Source organism: Ochotona princeps, chromosome 8, assembly GCF_030435755.1.
Source record: "Ochotona princeps isolate mOchPri1 chromosome 8, mOchPri1.hap1, whole genome shotgun sequence".
NCBI classification, from domain to species: Eukaryota; Metazoa; Chordata; class Mammalia; order Lagomorpha; family Ochotonidae; genus Ochotona; species Ochotona princeps.
Genome location: NC_080839.1, coordinates 51,282,498 through 51,300,630, shown reverse-complemented (window position 1 = coordinate 51,300,630; position 18,133 = coordinate 51,282,498). Strand labels below are relative to the sequence as shown.

Sequence of the window (18,133 nt, the reverse complement as noted above, 5' to 3'; positions counted from 1 at the left end):
GAATTATTTAAATCTCTGTATCTAGTTTTCTGTTAAGTGAGTAATTTTAATAGTAACTAAAGTTAATTGGATTTTTAGGTTTCAGTGGCATACTTAAAATGATTTGTGGAGGACCTGGCGCAGTAGCCTAGTGGCTAAGGTCCTTTTTTTTTACGCGCTGGGATCCCATATGGACACAGGTTCTAATCCTGGCCGCCTCACTTCCCATCCAGCTCTCTACTTGTGTCCTGGGAAAGCAGTCGAGGACAGCCCAAAGCTTTGGGACCCTGCACCCACATGGGAGACCTGGAAGAGGCTCCAGGCTCCAGGCTCCTGGCTTCAGATCAGCACAGCTCCAGCCATTGTGGCTGCTGGGGAGTGAATCATCGGACAGAAGATCTTCCCCTCTCTCTCTCTCTCCTCTGTATATCTGACTTTCCAAATAAATAAAGATGGTGGGACATAGGAAATATCCAAGTTGTTTGCTGCTACTATTTTCACTGTTGTTATTTTCTTATTTGGGGGATTATGAAAAGAATAATAGGTGCTGAAGATCTTCAGAGACATGTGTAAATCTATCAGTTATATCCTAATAGGTACGGGTTCCTCTGTCTTTGTAAAGGTGGTATGTAGTTCTTTGTGGTAGTGGTATTTTTTGTTTGTATCCAACTAAAGACTAGTGAGTTCTACTGTCTTGTGTCTTTGCAGCCTCTGCAACCCCATGTCAGAGTATGGGATTCAGTTAGTTTAGCTACGCTGCAGATCATTGGACTTGGGACTTTTGAGCGTGGAGTAGGATGCCTGGATTTTTCAAAAGCTGTAAGTAACTTTTTTTAAAGAAATGAGGCTGATGAAAGAAGAAGTTAAGCTCAGTTTTGTATGTTTGTCTGAATAGAAAGTGACTCGTAACTGGAAAATATAGCTCTAGTTAATATTATTCCTTAAATATGAGCATATTAGCCCAAGTACTAAGTTTTGATTTGGTTTGGATCCAAGATATTATACTTAGTGGCATTTTGGAACCAAAGAATTCAGTCTTTTTATTCCCTAAAATCATGAATTTTTTTTAATAATGCAAGGATTTGAAATTTTGTGTCTGATTTCTTCTCCCTCATTTCATGTGCAAAGAGAATTTCATTCCTGTTATGCTTGCAGAGGCCAAGACTGGGCCAGGCTGAAGCCAGTAAGTAACCAGAACTCAGTCAAGGCTTAGTAACTCAATCAGGGTTTGCACAGAACCATCCCTGTCTGCCTTCATGATGCACTTTAGCAAAAGCTGGAATTGATAGTGGAGCCAGAACTCTCAAGTTCATGGATCCCGGAGTGGGGTGTGAGCATCACACAAGATGCCTTAACTGCTGCACCAAAAGCCCTCTGCCTATTTGGTTATTAAAGTCACAGTTGGTAGGCAGCAATATTGAGAGACACGAGACAACACTTAGAGAAATCTCCCATCTGTTGCTACACTCCCTAGATGTTCACAGCAGCTGAAGCTAGGCCTGGACCACAGCAGAGCCGAGAGACAAACTCATTCCAGGTCGTCTTTGTGGATTGGCAAGGACCCAGTTACTGGAATACCACCTGCTACCTACCAGGCTGCGAATTAGAACCATTGTGCCAAGTGCTCTTCCCTATGTTTGGCAGTCTGAGGCTTTATTCTGAGTGAGGAATAACACCTGATGTTATTTATCCAAGTGTCCTGTGTTTGTGGCCTGGACACAGTTGAGCCATTGCAGCTGTCTGCCCAGATCTGCATTCACAGGAAGTTGTTGGTAAGGTCCGGTGCAGGGAGCTGAACCCAGACACTCTGCTGTAGGATATGGGCCTTCTAATTGCCATCTGAAACACGAATCCAAATGCCTATTCCAGGATTAGAAATTTTAGATTCAAACATAAAAACTCCCATATGTATTATTGGACCTCTTTATTTTCTTTAGAATGTATTTATCCACTCGTATTTAAGTTCTTACCCACCAGCAGCTATATTCTGAATAATGGGAGTACATACTTCTTTTTTTCTGCCAAAATTCTCTGTAGTGAGAACTGATTTGTTGTTGATACCATTGTTACCATGTCTTGAATTGATTGGTATTCTACCTCTTTGCACTTGAGACAGTTATTCCAAATACAGATTAAAAGAAATGTAGTTTTACCCTTCTCAGTACACTCTTCACTACAATGTTTCCATAGACATAAGGCACATAATTACAGATACTATGAGAAGAATAATTGTTCCATATCATCCATACCTATTTGTCACATAAATTAGGATAATAAAAGTGATTTCAGAAAAACAGCTTAGTTACATGTTCTTCTTATTTATTCAGGTGAGCATAAGTCAGGTGTGTCACAGAAAACATTTATCAGCAATCTTTAAAATAGCCATTAGTTTTGCTTATTCCATCAAACTATCAAACTTTGGTCAGGAACAAAGGAAATTGTGTGCGTTCTTTCCTGCCTACCTCAAAATAACCTTATTGAGCAGCAGGAAGGAAATGTGCCAAAGGGACCGAAAATATCCTCCAGTTAAATTATTTGCTGTCCTTAAATAATGGAAGTAGCTAGATGGGATGTTTCATTGCAGGGAAAAAAATTAAATATAGAAAACGAATTTTTTGAAACGCTTGATTCTAGCATTTTGGCATAGTGGATTAAGCAGTTGCCTACAACACTGGGATCTCGTGTGAATGCTGGTTTAAGTCTAGAATGCTGCATTTCCAATCCATCTGTCTGCTAAATGAGATTGGGAAGACAGCAACAACTATGTGAGCCTTTCTCTGGAAGACTTGGTTGTGGCTCCTAGTACCTGTCTTCAAACCTACCCAGTCCCAGCCATCGGGACCATCTGGCGAGTGAATGAGCAGATAGAAGATCTCTGTCTCCCCCTCTCTCACTGTACCTCTGCTTTTCAAACCTTTATAAAGAAGAATCTTTATGTATTTCTGATGAAACTGTAGTTTTAGTAGTGCATTGATTAATTTCTAGAGAGCAGAGTTTAAAATCTTTTCAATGACTTTATTGTTGTAACAGTATTATTTCATAGAAGATGAATGTATTCAGGAATTCTTAAATACCTTTAACTGGTTTTATTTTAGGATTCAGGTGTTCATTTATGTGTTATTGATGACTCCAATGAGCATATGCTTACTGTTTGGGACTGGCAGAAGAAATCAAAAGCAGCAGAAATAAAGGTAAATTTTAAAATACATGAATTATGTATAACATTTAGAATATATTATTTGTTTTGTATTTGGAGTATTTTCTTAAGTTGTACAGTAAGCCCACTGACCAAATGCTTTACATGTATTGATTTGTTATGATTCATCTGGCATTAACATTACAGTTATGCAAGATCAGGTAGCCTGGCCACATGAAGTAATTGTAGTATTTCATACATTATTGTGCCACTGGAATGCCAGAGCAGATGGATGTCTACTCTCAAAATTGAGTGAACCTTGGCTGCTTTTGTTTATTAAAATACATCATTTCATTCCATTGTTAATGCTTTAGAAATTCAAAGGACAGATTTAATCTTAGCTGTGTGGCTGATATAACTGAAACAACATTTATAGTAAGTTTCTCTGGTTTTAATCATATTTATAGAATTAGTGTAGGAAATACTACACCATTTGTAATTGCTGAGATTGGCATTGCTGCTTTGGTATGGATTGCGATGTAACTTGTAAGAGAAGAGTAAGTTTAGCTTTGCAGTTGTCCTTAGGAGAGTTAGAAAATAGCCTTTTCTCTCTGGCTTTCAAGGAGATTGGAAAGACAGAATGGCTTTGAGAAGTCTGTGGTGTCCTGGGGAAAAGGCACTGCTTTGGAAAAGTTAAAGGAAAATGCACGCTATGAAAAAATGGCATGGATTTTATATTTCTTTTTTTTTTTAAGATTTATTTATTTTTATTGCAAAATAAGATATACAAAGAGGAGGAAAGACAGAAAGGAAGGATCTTCTGTCTGATGATTCAATCCCCAAGTGGCTGCAATGGCTGGAGCTGAGCTGATCTGCAGCCAGGAGCCTGGAGCTTCATCTGGGTCTCCCAAGCGGGTGCAGGGTCCAAGGCTTTGGGCTGTCCTCAATTGCTTTCCTAGGGAGCAGGGAGCTGATGGGAAGCAGGGCTACCGGGATTAGAACCTGAGCCCACATGGGATCCCGGTGCATACAGGGCAAGGACTTTAGCCACTAGGCTACTGTGCTGGGCCCATGGATTTTACATTTCTATTCACCCCTACCCCAAACAAGTTCAGTTTTTCTTCTAATTTCGTTTTCCATGAACTTTGTGAGGTAGCCTCATATTTGCTGGACTGTTAAGTAACAGCACATTTTCTTCAGCACCTCTTTTTTTAAAATAACTCTTTTTTGCCTTAAGCTTTAGAGTTTAAAAGTACTGATCAAAAAAGGTGATTTCTTATGTTTTCATGAGTAAGATAATCTTTTGAAAGAAGTAGATTTATATGTGCTTGATGGAATATAAGCCTCAAGCTTTAATAGTCGTTAGTGTTAATGTAGGGACATACAGAGTTAAATCTTTGTAATAAGCACTAGCAGATGGCGCCTTGTGGGTTTGCTCTTACTGGCCACTTCCTGATCTTTTAGGACTTTGAATATCTTTGAAGATTACTATTCTTGTTGCTCTGCTGAGAAGCTGTTTTCCCCGTTGGTCTTAGATACAGCCCATCTGCTGGGACCCACATCAGTTATTTCCAAGCCAGATAGATGTCTTGGGGTTAACCCATATTTCTACTTGATTGCTAGACTGACTTACTACTTACTTAGAAGCAGAGAGTTGGATAATGAGACAGTTCACTTCCACTGGTTCATGCTCCAAATGCCTGCAGTGGCCAAGACTAGGCCTGTGGTTGAGGTTGGGTGCCAGGAACCAATTTAGTCTATGAACCATCAACCACTGCCTGGTAGAATCCACATTCATGCAAAGCTAAAGTGAGAGGTACTCCAGAATGAAATACAGGTGTCTTAACCACTGGGGTAAACACTGCTAGACATCTTCATTTTAGAATCCTCTACATCAAAACCAGCATTTTTCAAGTAAGTGTCTTCCCTAGCTCAGTTTCACCTCTCATGTAATTGATGAACAACACTTTCACTGCCTAAGCTCGTACTCTACATTTTCTGTGGTAATGTATGCAATGTATGTATCCAGTATCAATGCCTACATGACAACTAAAGTTAACTTAATGGGTCCGTTTGTGTTAACTTGTTGCCTATAATGCTGGCATCACATTGGGTCGTGGCTGCTCTACTTCCAACACGGCTCCCTACTGATGCACCTGGGAAAACAGCAGAAAATGTCTCAAGTCTGGCCTGCACCCATATGTAAGACATAGACCTGGCTCCTGACTCCTGGCTTTAACCTGGCCCATCCCAACCTGTTCTGTGCTTCTGGGAAGTCAACCACTAAAAGGAAGTTCTCTTTTCTCTCTATAACTCTGCCTTGCAAACAAAACATAAATTCTTTAAAAAAAAAAAAATAGCAACCTAACACAATTTATTGATTCCTGTTCGTGGAGAGAGAATACATGTTTAGTAAAAATCTGAAGAAAATTCTGCCTCAGGAAGAATTTGATTCCTAGTAGCTTCTGCTTGTATATTGACTTTATTTACTATAAATAGACTGTCCTATGTAAGTTACAAGGATTTGGAGAGTTGATGTATAATTTCCTGTTGTGTATAAGGGTAAAATTAAGTAAAGCAACTTGAAACTCTTAGGGATAGGAATTAAAGAAGAGTTACAAGAGGGATATTGCATAACAGTACACAATTTTGTGAAGATAACCCTTGACCATCTAAGACTTACCTGTTGACCAGCACTGTCGTGTACTGTTAAGCCATCACCTGCTATGCTGTCAGCCCATATGAACACAATAGAATTCCAGTAGCTTCCTTCCTCTCTCCCTTCTTTCCCTCCCTCCCTCCGTTTTCTTCCCTCCCTCCCTGCCTCGTTCCCTCCCTCCTTCTCTCCCTCCCTTTCTTTTTTTTAAAATAAATTTATTTTATTTTGGACGTTGTTTACATGGTTAAGAAGGATGTATACCCACGTGGACTGCTGAGCAGGGTGGAAAGGATCAAGGTATGGGGGACAGTGAAAGAGCAATTGCTTCCTTTTTTTTTTTTTTTTCCTTCTTGTATCTGGGGGAAGCGGAGAGGGCCACTCTCAGCAGCCTAACCTGAGGTTAACCATAGCCTACCTGAAGTTGGGGATTGGCAACCCAAACACATCCCAGGGTTCCTGATGTGGAACATGTTCCAAAGGCTTTAATAGTTCTGAGATGCTGTTGATTTAATTGCTCCCAGGTTGAGGAAATCCCACCAGTGTCTATTGGCTGACATTGTTCACCTCACAGTCTTTACTCACCCATGTGCTTGTTAAGGCTTGGCTGGGAAAGTTGTTCAGTTGGTTCTACTCTCCATCCTTCACCATTGCACAAGACATTCTCTGCAGACTTCAATGAGCTGTCATGTCCCCATGTATATCTGGGCATGCCATCCAAAACCCAGTGGCAGGGAGAGGGGGAGGCAAAGAAACCTTGCCTGAGATGGTCCCAAACCTGGTGCCAGCTAGTGTGGGGTCTGGCTCAGTCTGCCACCTGTATCAACCCAAATATACACTAATGGTTGCAGTTACCTGGTCAGTTCCATCCCAAGGCCCACAAAACAGTGGAGGCCCAGAAGCTCCATTTCCAGTTCGGCTCCCTGCTAATACCCCTTGGAACGTGGTGGAAGATAATCCAAAAGCTTGCTGTGGTCCCTGCCTGCCACACACATGCTAGTTTCTGAGGGACATAGTAAATAGATTTGTCTCTGTCTCTCCCTTTCTGTAACTCTGCCTTATCAAATACATAAAAGAATTTATTTTAAAAAACATAAACCCACTGATGGATTTTTATTTTAACCAGATGAAACCACAAGTATTGGGTCTTTAAAAGACAGTGTTATCCTAGTTTTGCTTTGGGATTAAAACATCATTGTAGGGCCCAGCATGGTGGCCTAGCGGCTAAAGTCCTCTCCTTCAACGCCCCGGGATCCCATATGGGCGCCGGTTCTAATCCCGGCAGCTCCACTTCCCATCCAGCCTCCCTGCTTGTGGCATGGGAAAGCAGTGGAGGACGGCCCGATGCATTGGGACCCTGCATCCACGTGGGAGACCTGGAAGAGGTTTCTGGTTCCCGGCTTCGGATCAGCGCGCACCGGCCTGTTGCGGCTCACTTGGGGAGTGAAACATCGGATGGAAGATCTTCCTCTCTGTCTCTCCTCTCTGTATATCTGACTTTGTGATGAAAATAAATAAATCTTTAAAAAAAAAAAAGCATCATTGTAAAAATCTGCTTAGACTTGCTGAGGTCTAATATTACTATGAATAACGTTACTTATCCGCAGTAACCATTGTGGATAGCAATATAACAAGCAAAATATGCTATATTCTTTATATCTTGCATTCTGTTTGGAGAAAAGGCAGGCTGACACTGTGGCTTTATGGGCTAATCCTCAACCCTCAAGTGCTAGCATCGCATATGGGCACTGGCTCATGTGCTGCAGCTCCACTTCCCATCCAACTGCCTGCTTGTGGCCTGGGAAGGCAGTGGTGGATGACTCAAGTCCGTAGGCTCCTGCACCAGTGTGGGAAACCTGTAAGAACCTCTTGGCTCAGCTTTAGCTGTTATAGCCATTTGGGAAGTGAACCACTGGAAGGAAGATCTTTGTCTCTCTTTCTGTTTGTAAGTCTGCCTTTTCAGTAAAAATAAATGAATCTTTAAAAAAAAATCAGATTAGATTTTGAGCACATATCTATTATTTATGCAAAAACCCTTGAGCCCAAATGTCACTAACTGAAATGTAAGACTTTTAGCCCCAAGAGAAAACATTCAAATTAACCCTTTCAAGTCTCATTTGTATTAGAACATGAAATACTCAATCTTTCACTCTTTTTGTAAGATTGCCTTATTTACCATGTTGGTTTGCAAAACGAAAATGCTTCAACAGACAGAAGGTTCTTCGTTCAAGTTTAAAAAGTACATGAGGGGGTACGATGTGGTAGCCTCGTGGCTAAAGTCCTTGCCTTGCATGGGCTGGATTCCGTATGGGTGCTGGTTCGTGTCTCGGTGGCCCTACTTCCCATCAAGCTCCCTGCTTGTGGTCTGGGAATGTAGTCGAGTATGGCCCAAAGTCTTGGGACCCTGCATCTGTTTGGGAGACCTGGATGATGCTCCCGGCTCCTGGCTCCCGGCTCCAGGCTTCCGATCTGCTCAGCTCTGGCCATTGCTGCCACTTGGGAATGAATCATTGGTCAGAACATCTTCCTTGGTCTCTCTTCCCCTCTGTATATCTGACTTTCCAATAAAACTAAATAACTCTTTTATTATTATTATTATTATTATTATTATTATTATTACAAAGTCAGATATACAGAGAGGAGGAGAGACAGAGAGGAGGATCTTCCGTCTTTTAATTCACTCCCCAAGTGATTGCAATGACTGGTGCTGTGCTGATCCAGAGCCAGGAGCCAGGAACTTCCTCCAGGTCTCCCACACAGGTGCAGGGTCCCAAGGCTTTGGGCCATCCTAGACTGCTCTCCCAGGCCACAAGCAGGGAGCTGGATGGGAAGTGGAGCTGCTGGGATTAGAAGTGGAGCCTATATGGGATCCTGGAGCGTTCAAGGCGAGGACTTTAGCCACTAGGCCTCTGTGCAGGGCCCAATAACTGTGTTTTGTTTGTTTTTTAATGTACATGAAGGAGGCAACTGTTTGGTCTAGCTTTCAGAATTTGCATCTCTATCAGTGCCTGCATTCAATACCCCCTCTCTGGCTCTTGCCTCCAACTGTTGGCCTACACAGAGTCTGAGAGACAGTGATTATAGCTAACTGGTTTCCTGGCTCCTGGCCTCATTTTAGCCCAGGTCAGGCCAATGCAGGTATTTGAGAAGTAACCTCCATATTAATGCTCTTTTCTCTGGATGAAGTGCTGTGTGAGTGCAGAGTCCCAAATACTTGGCCATCTGCTGCTACTTTCCCAAGTGTATTAGGAATGAATGGGGTTGAAATTGGAGCAGCCAGGACATAACCAGCACCCGTAGGGGATGCTAGAGTGCTGGCATTGCTTAACACCCTGTGCTGCAACACCAGCACCAGTAGTAACCCTTCTGAATTGACTGAGTGATCACTGTTTTCCATGCACACTAGCAGGTAACTGGATCAGAAGAACAGCTGGAACTTGAACCTGTGCCCATATGGGATGTTGGTGCCACAGGCTGAGACTTTACGCACTGGGTCATAATGCTAGCCTCCAATGACAGTGTCTTTAAAACACAATATACACTGTTTGCATTTGATGGTTTTAGCTAACTTTTCCTGACTGTGCAAGAAAATAAATAATTTAAAGTTATTACTCATTGAAATGTCTTCTTACTGCAAAGTTTTTCTTTTGTTTTTAAAGGACATTAGAGAGAGACAGGTCTCCTCTTCCTTAGTTCGCTGCCCAAATACCCACAATAGCCAAGATTTAGCCAAGTAGAAGCCAGGAACTCCAGCAGGAACTCAGTATGAGTACCAGGATCCCAAGTACTTGAGCCATCTTCCACTGAGTTTCCAAGTGCATTAGTGAGGAACTGGATTGGAAGTAATGTACCTGGGACTCAGTCAGCACTCATGGGATACTGGAAACACAGGTGGCTTAACTGGATATACCACAACACCAGGTACACGTATGAAGTTTCCAAAAATAGTGTAGGACATTAGGCCAGTGCCTACAGTGCCATTATTATGTATTCCAAATGCCTGTTCAAGCTGCTCCCTGCTAATGTACGTGGGAAAGCAACAGATGTCCAGGTGCTTGGACTGCTGAACCCATGTGGGAGACCGAGAAGCTCCTGGCTTTAGCTGGCTTACCTGGCCGTGGCAGCCATTCGAAGAGGGAACCAGTGAATAAAGGATCTCCCTTTCCCTTTCTCTGGCTCTCTCCTTGTCCCTCTTTTTCCCTCCCTCTCTTTCTCTAATTTGACCTTTCAAATAAAAAATGTTCTTAACAATAACTAGCATAGGGCCCAGTGCGATGGCCTAGTGGCTAAAGTCCTTGCCTTGCGTGCACCAGGATCCCGTATAGGCTCCACTTCTAATCCCAGCAGCTCCACTTTCCATCCAGCTCTCTGCTTGTGGCCTGGGAGAGCAGTCTAGGATGGCCCAAAGCCTTGGGACCCTGCACCCTTGTGGGAGACCTGGAAGAGCTCCTGGCTCCTGGCTCTGGATCGGCACAGCACCAGTCGTTGTGATCACTTGGGGAGTGAACCATCGGCTGGAAGATCTTCCTCTCTGTTTCTGCTCCTCTCGGTATATCTGACTCTCCAATCAAAATAAATCTCTAAAAAAACAAGTAGTATAAAATGTTAATATAACGTCATATATATTATATACTATAATAATAGTTTAAAATGTTATAGTGTAAGGAAATCAAATTGAAATCTTTTCTTCTAAAAACCTGTTAACTAAAGTTTTCTAGAAAGTCTATCTTAGAAGAATTTTTTGCTGTTTTGTCAGCTGTGACTGGTATGGTAGAAATAAGGTATGGGAGAGATTGACAGCTATCTAACATTTTTTCTCTTTTCACAGACAACAAATGAAGTTGTTTTGGCTGTGGAATTTCACCCAACAGATGCAAATACCATAATAACATGTGGTAAATCTCATATATTTTTCTGGACCTGGAGTGGCAATTCATTAACAAGAAAACAGGGAATTTTTGGGGTAAGGATGAAAATATTAGCACTTCATTAGGTATATAAAATAATTTTTAAAAATTTTGAGTATAAAATCATGCCAAAGGAAAAACAAATTCTCATTTTTTTCATTATAGAAATATGAAAAACCTAAATTTGTGCAATGTTTAGCATTCTTGGGCAACGGAGATGTTCTTACTGGAGACTCAGGTGGAGTCCTGCTTACATGGAGCAAAGCTGCCGTGGAGCCGACACCTGGGAAAGGACCCAAAGGTGCAGTGTCTTCTGCTTGTAAATGCCTTGCTGATCGTTTTCACTCGGGCTACTGCTGTCCCAGGAGATGGACAGTGCGAGACCGGCCAGCATACCTTTTGTTTGAAGGTTCTTTGATTTGATCTTTAAAAAAACTCATTCAGTTTGTATAACATACACTTATTCTGATTGTTCCCTCTAAGAAGTTAATACAGAATGGAGAGAGATGCTACTGATGTTTGTAAATGTTAATTTAAAAAGTATATGTATTGACTCTCCCCTTGGCTAATGCTAGGGTTTCTGGGAAGGCAAAATCCCAAGTTTATATGATAAAATGTTACAGGAAAGAAAAAAAGAATGTGCTATTTGGTCTTCTCTCACTTTACCTCTTCTTCTTCCCAGCCCCAGTGCCATATCGGCATTCATTCAGTTTCACCTCAAACCAGTTTTCTCTAGAAATAGAGACATATTCTATTCTTAACTTCCATTTACAACCAAATGCACAGATATGTTTTGCTCTCTTCTGTGGTAGATTGAAGAAAAAAGAAATAGGGATTCTGCATGTTGGCACAGTGGAGTAAACTTTTAATTGTGATACCTCATACTGGAGCCCCAGTTCAAGTCCTGCCTACTCCATTTCCAATTCAGTTTCCTGCTAATGCACCTGGGATGGAAGGATGGAGAGAAACAGGAAGGGAATATCATTATGTTCTTAGAGTTATGTCTACAGACTACATTAAATCTGTTAAAAACTAAGATAATTTTTTGAAAATGAATTTTTAAAAATATTGTTCCCATATTCAACACTGAGGCAAATTTGGGTATAAATGTTTCTTTCCTTAACTTTAGTGTTGTATGTTCCGGTGAGGTACAGGGAGAGATTCTGAGATGTTTATTTTAGTTTTTGTCTGAAAAAGCTTAGCTTAGCTTAGCTGAAGCTGAGCTGATCCGAAAGCAGGAACTTCTTCACCTTACCACATGCCAGGACCCTATATAGCTCTAGTTTGTGTCCCGGCAGCTCCACTTCCCATCCAACTCCCTGCTTGTGGCCTGGGAAAGCAGTTGTGGATGGCCCAAAGCCTTGGAACCCTGTACCTGCATGGGAGACCCTGAAGAAGCTCCTAGCTTCAGATCAGCTCAGCTTCAGCCATTGCAGGCATTTAGGGAGTAAACCAGTGATAGAAGACCCCTCTCTGTCCTTACCTCTTTAAATCTGCCTTTCAGATAAAACCAAACCTTTATTTTAAGAAGTTATTTTTCAAGTACTATAATTTCTTACCCTCAGCCTTCAGAAAGAATTTTTAGAGAAGGTGAAATACAAAGTATCACTCTATAATGAGTTTAAGCAAAAAAAAAAAAGTATGTATTCCCATATTATCCCCAGTGCTGGGTGCTATAGGCATGTCAGAGAGCTGTGTTGTCCCTTAACTGTCACATTGGTGTAGTTGGAGTAGTTAGTAAAATATTGGAAGTTTCCTCTGCTCAGCACTGCCAGGCCCACCTTTGCCCTAGTACCTCCCCCAGACTCTTATATCTGCAAGTAAAACAGGTCATCCATGGCACTGTTGACCTCCAGGTGAACAATATTGAATAGTATAGCTGTTACCTTAACATGAAAGTTAAAGGTACGTTGAGGAAGGATTCTTGAGTTCTGACTCCAGCATTATGACCCTGGAATATTGACCTCGATTCTGAACTCATGTAATGGCTTCCACAGCTTCTGTGCAAGATGATCACAAGAGATGGTAAAGTTCTGAAGCTAAAACATACTACACCCTCTTCATCTTTGGAGTTGTTATCACTACTCTTTTTGTTCTTTGTTGGCAAATATTTTGGAATATTTTTCAAGTAAATACTGATAAATATAAAAAATAGTAATAAGTCTTTTGTTTATTTATTATTTGGAAAGAGTAACATACAGAGAAGGAGAGACAGACAAAGATCTTGTGTCTGCTGTGACTGCAAGTGATTTGTGTCCCCAAGTGACTGCAACAGCCAGACCTGAGCCAAACCAAAACTGGAAGCCAGGAGCTTCTTCCACATCTCCCGCACAAGTGCAGGATCCCAAGGCTTTGTGCTGTCTTCTACTGCTTTCCCAGGCCACAAGCAAGGAGCTGCATGGGAAGTGGAACGGCTGGGATACAAGCTGGTGCCCAAATGGAATCCCAGCAGATTCAAGGCAAGGATATAGCCACTAGGCTATTATGCCAGACCCAGTAGTATTAAGTCAAACTTTTCTGCTGGCCTTGCCAAAATTACAGTTTTGGTTATTGAGTTATGTACAGTTTCTGATTATTTTCTCTGTGATTCTGCTAAAACTTTCTTCCAAAAGGACTCTAAAGTCTGGCAAAAAGTTATCAGTAGGAGTCAGTGCTGTGGCATTGGTATTTAAGCCACCACCTGCATTGAAAAATGCAGTTGGTATTCCATATGAGCACTAGTTCAACTCCTAGCTGATCCAGCTTCTTACTACTGTGTCTCTAGAAGCAGTGAAAGATGGCACCCACATAGGAGGCCTGGATGAAGCTTCTGGCTCCTGGTTTTGGTCTAGTCCATCCTTAGGCATTGTGGCCATTTGGGAGTGAGCCAGCAGATGTAATCTCTATCTCTCTGCCTCCCTGTCTGTGTAACTCTGCCTTTCAAATAATTTTCTTTTAAATTATCACTAATGCTTTCATTTTCCCTCATCATCTTAGGAGTATATCAGATCAGCAAACAGATCAAAGCTCATGATGGCAGTGTATTCACGCTTTGCCAGATGAGAAATGGGATGATATTAACTGGAGGAGGGAAAGACAGAAAGATAATTCTGTGGGATCATGATTTGAATCCTGAAAGAGAAATAGAGGTAAGGATGAAAATAGAACAAAATATTTAAAATATTACACCTTCTAAATGTATCTGTTTTGGCCTATGTAGATAACTATTTTTTTTAATTAGTGTACATTCTTATCATTTCAGTCCCTTCCAGTGGAAAAGAGTTTTTTTGCCTTTAGCATAACCTCATATAAGAAAAAAGACCATTAACTAAACAAAATCATCTGAACAAATAAAAAGAATAAATAGAATGATTAACTTGCTTATGGTTTATTTCTAAAGTATTTTTAGTAATCTAAAACTAAACATAAAACTTAAAATCCAGATGTTCATTGAATACTTTTTCAAAAGTCTTAAGCATACAAAATACTTTTTTTTAAACAATTGAATTTTAAACTGAGCCTAATGATGATTATTAAAAATCTCTGTGTGTGTCCCTGTTTCATGGCATAGACCAAGTGTAACCTTAAAACCTGACCTGTATCCGTGTGCACAAAGTCTGCTAGTTGAACTGACACCTCTGAAAACACTTCTGGTTTTTGGGTGACAAATTTTGAATAGGTGCTCAAGCTTTTCTACACATGTACTTTCTAAACACAGTCTGTGAAGATCCCAGAAGAAACTGCTCTTGGGTTTCTAAGCAGACAGATTATAAATTGTTTTATTACAACCTTTTAAATTCATAGTGGAAATGCCACTTCCTTTACCATTTATTTTCATCACAGATAATTGATAACGTTTGTAATCAAAATCTACACAATGTTGTTTTCTGCTTTCCTTGCCATTTCTAACAGATTTGGACTCCGTGCTTAGTGTTTTTAGGAGTAATTTTGGATGCCATCAAAGAAAAATGAATTGCATTGTTTCAGATTCATTGTTTGAGATTAATATGACATTCACTAAGAATATATCATATGTAATGCATTACAGCTGATACTCCATGGAGTGCTCTTAATAATTTTTTTTTTTAATTTTAAGTTAATAAGACTTCACATTAGGGCCTGGAAGAACACGTGAGGACTAGAAAGAATGTGTGTTGAGCCTACCCAGAGAGAGGGCAGGGAGTTTGGAGCCAGGCTTCATTCCTTCTGATGGTATTTATAATAATGTATAGATACCCCAAGGAGTCCTAATGACAGAACAGTGAATGACACAGTCTTCTTTTTGGTGTCCTAGAGGATTAGTTCCAGAGCCACAGGATGCCAGAGTCATTACACTCTCAACTCACTTACATAAAAGTGTACTAAACCTCACAGCCCTTCTCTCTTACACAGTAAACCATCTCTGTATTCCATACTAATACAGAATAAATAATGTGTAAACAATTGTTTTTACTGTATTATGATAGTATATAATGAAAAGGAAAAAGTCTGTGTGTTCAGTACAGGCACAGGTGTTTTGTTGTTTTTTTTTTTTTTTTTTTTTTTTGTAATACTTTACACCCATGGTTGGTTGTATCCAAGATTACAGAACCTGACTATCTATTGCTTTTCAGTTTACAAAGAAATTTCATGTGTTTCAGTTTTATGTTTTGATCCTTAGTTGAGTAGATGGGACACATTGTTATGTCATATTACACATAATTACAGATAAAGTCATTTTTCTTATACTGATTGACTTATTACACAGAATAGTGTAATATGTTACAGAGACTACCTGCTTCATGTGATCTGTTCTATTCCTACTTTTTTTTTGCTAATCCTAACTTAATTCTAAAATAACCGAATTGAAGAATGTTAGTAATAACGCATTACAACATCTGTATAGTAAAGTAAACATGCCATTATTAGCGTGGATTCACAGTGATGCATTCAGATTTGGAATTCTGTCCTTTTTTACTGCACAGTTGCTTCCAACTATAGATGTAACCTTGAGGTAATAATTAATGCATTTTGACTTTAATCCTTATTTTTCCTAGGTCCCTGATCAGTATGGCACAATCAGAGCTGTAGCAGAAGGAAAGGCAGATCAATTTTTAGTAGGTACCTCACGAAACTTTATCTTGCGGGCAACATTTAATGATGGCTTCCAAATAGAAGTACAGGTAAGCTGACATGAGCTATTAACTGGATGCTTTTGATGAAACGCTTTGATTCTTGTAACAGCCAATGCGTCTCCCTTCCAGGGTCATACAGATGAACTCTGGGGACTTGCCACACATCCCTTCAAAGACTTGCTCTTGACATGTGCTCAGGACAGGCAAGTGTGCATGTGGAACTCAGTGGAACACAAGCTGGAGTGGACCAGGCTCGTAGATGTGAGTGAAGCAAATTATAATTAAAAGTCTACCATGGAAGCTCTACTCACTGGCAGTTTGAAGTAGCAAAGGAAAAAGCACTAAGCATTTGTTTCAGACCAGCAGCTTGTATGTGTTAGTAAGGGGATGGGAGTAATAAATAAGTGTTCATCTCAAGGTGTAATGGGAACCTACTTCTAGGAAGCAAGGTAACAAGGTAAAATAAATTAGTTCTTTTCTCAGTTTCAGTAGTATAAAAATCATAGATTTCACATGTTCGTAAAACAAATTATTATGGAAATATTTGGGTTTCTGGTGGTGTTGCAGTTGATTTCAGTAAATGCTGTTCACTAGTAGACTCTATTCTTTTTGAATGGCCTGTCACTGTATTTTCTCCTTACTCTACCTATATATCCACCTTTTCTAGCACATAAAGGTGTGTGTAATTTCTTTGCAGATTCTGAAGAATTATATCAGTGTTGCTATTATTGTTAATCATTGTGTTCCTGCTTGGCCAGAAGATGGTGGTTTTTCCCTAACCGTTCTGCCAGCATATCTCCTCCAGCTTCTGAAATTCTTTCCCTCTAATATCTATTTATTTCTTATAAGCTCCAGTAAAGTTGTTAGAATGCCATGTTTATATGAAACAAATTTTTTTCAAATGTTTTTGCCACTATCACCGTAGTCCTAGGGAGACTTTCTTATGTACTCCCCAACAGCTGTCTGTCTTTCTTCTAGGAACCAGGACACTGTGCAGATTTTCATCCAAGTGGCACAGTGGTGGCCATAGGAACGCACTCAGGCAGGTAGGGTCTTGAAGTGAGCTGAGTAATCTGAAATGGTGGGGTGTTTATACCGTTATTCAGGAGTATTCCTATCTGAACTAGAGAATGATTCTCTTTCCATGGCATGCTAATATGCTTACTGCTCTTATCTGTTATGTATACTTAATCACTTAGTAATTATTAATTGAGCGCCTGTCACTTGCTACATACTAGTGTGGACATTCAGCGTCTACTAGAGAGCAAGAGAAAAATCCCTAGCCTTTTGAAGCCCACATTGTAGTATGTGTCAGGAGTGAGCAGTGGGATCTGGGAAGGCGGTACAGTTGTAAAATGATCAGTACAACAGTCAGGACAGGGTTTACTGATAGCAGACTTGTTTCCTCTTTGTGAAATTAGAAGGAAAATGTCTTGCTGTGTTACCTTTTAGGCAGGGAAAAGGAATTTATTGCTGATACACCCAGTTAGGCTTTTATAAATTGTTTGTACTGTGGCTTTTGCCATCCTGTGTGTTTTGAATACTACAGACATGCTTATTAAAGATATACTTCATAAGGTCAAGTAATATATGTTTATATATTTTAAGATGCAGAGAAAAATATAAAGTGAATTTTCACTAAAGCTGAATTCCAAAAGTATTGAATGCTAATTTCAAATGGGGGGGATAACCACAGTGGACACAATTTTATAAATAATTTTTGTGTATATAAGCTTAGAAATCTTCTCAGCTTTCCATCTCATTTAAGCCTAACTATGTCTTAGTAATTTAGAGGTTGTTTTTGTTAGTAGGTTTTTGCTTTTGACTGTTGAATATAAAATAGTACTACTGGAAAGTAAAAATTATTCCATTTTTATACTGCAAAATCTTCATGGACATATTTGAATTGTGAATGTCTAACAAAAATGCTGTTTGGTTAATTCTGCAAATCACTGAATTTGAGTCAAGTTTCTCGGGAGATTAATTGGTAATTGCAAATTTACAATGGTTTTACTCTTCCAGGTTTTCCACAAAATGCATGTCAGTAAAGTCATGATTTTAAAGCACTTATTAGACTTGAACAAACAGGCATATGATGGGTCACCTAGTAAGATTTAGAGGAAATTATTTTACTTAACAACACCACCAGAAAAGATCTTACACATGAATTATATCGCTGATCTAGGTTTCAGAAAACCACAAATGAGTTCACTTCAGATCAGTACATTTGGCAGCTAAACATGTATCGTAAGTGCTGAAGTCACAGCAATAATAAGAGTAAGAGAGACCATGTAGTCCATACTTCTGCTGATTTCCCTGGCCATCAGCAGGGAGCTGAATCAAAAGTGGAATAGTAAAGGTA

The 18,133-nt window shown here is 40.0% G+C and overlaps 1 protein-coding gene across 6 annotated transcripts in view; it reads left to right on the top strand.

Moving 5' to 3' along the window:
- Positions 1-18,133, top strand: part of EML4 (EMAP like 4) — a 132,250-nt gene that overhangs the window by 100,458 nt on the left and 13,659 nt on the right. For all 6 annotated transcript variants that reach the window (XM_058668021.1, XM_058668020.1, XM_058668019.1 and 3 more), the window contains 8 exons: positions 688-798; positions 3,075-3,170; positions 10,600-10,734; positions 10,844-10,979; positions 13,655-13,806; positions 15,694-15,819; positions 15,901-16,032; positions 16,750-16,817. In XM_058668021.1, coding sequence (XP_058524004.1) covers positions 688-798; positions 3,075-3,170; positions 10,600-10,734; positions 10,844-10,979; positions 13,655-13,806; positions 15,694-15,819; positions 15,901-16,032; positions 16,750-16,817 — 956 coding nt within the window. The remainder of the gene's footprint in view (positions 1-687; positions 799-3,074; positions 3,171-10,599; positions 10,735-10,843; positions 10,980-13,654; positions 13,807-15,693; positions 15,820-15,900; positions 16,033-16,749; positions 16,818-18,133) is intronic.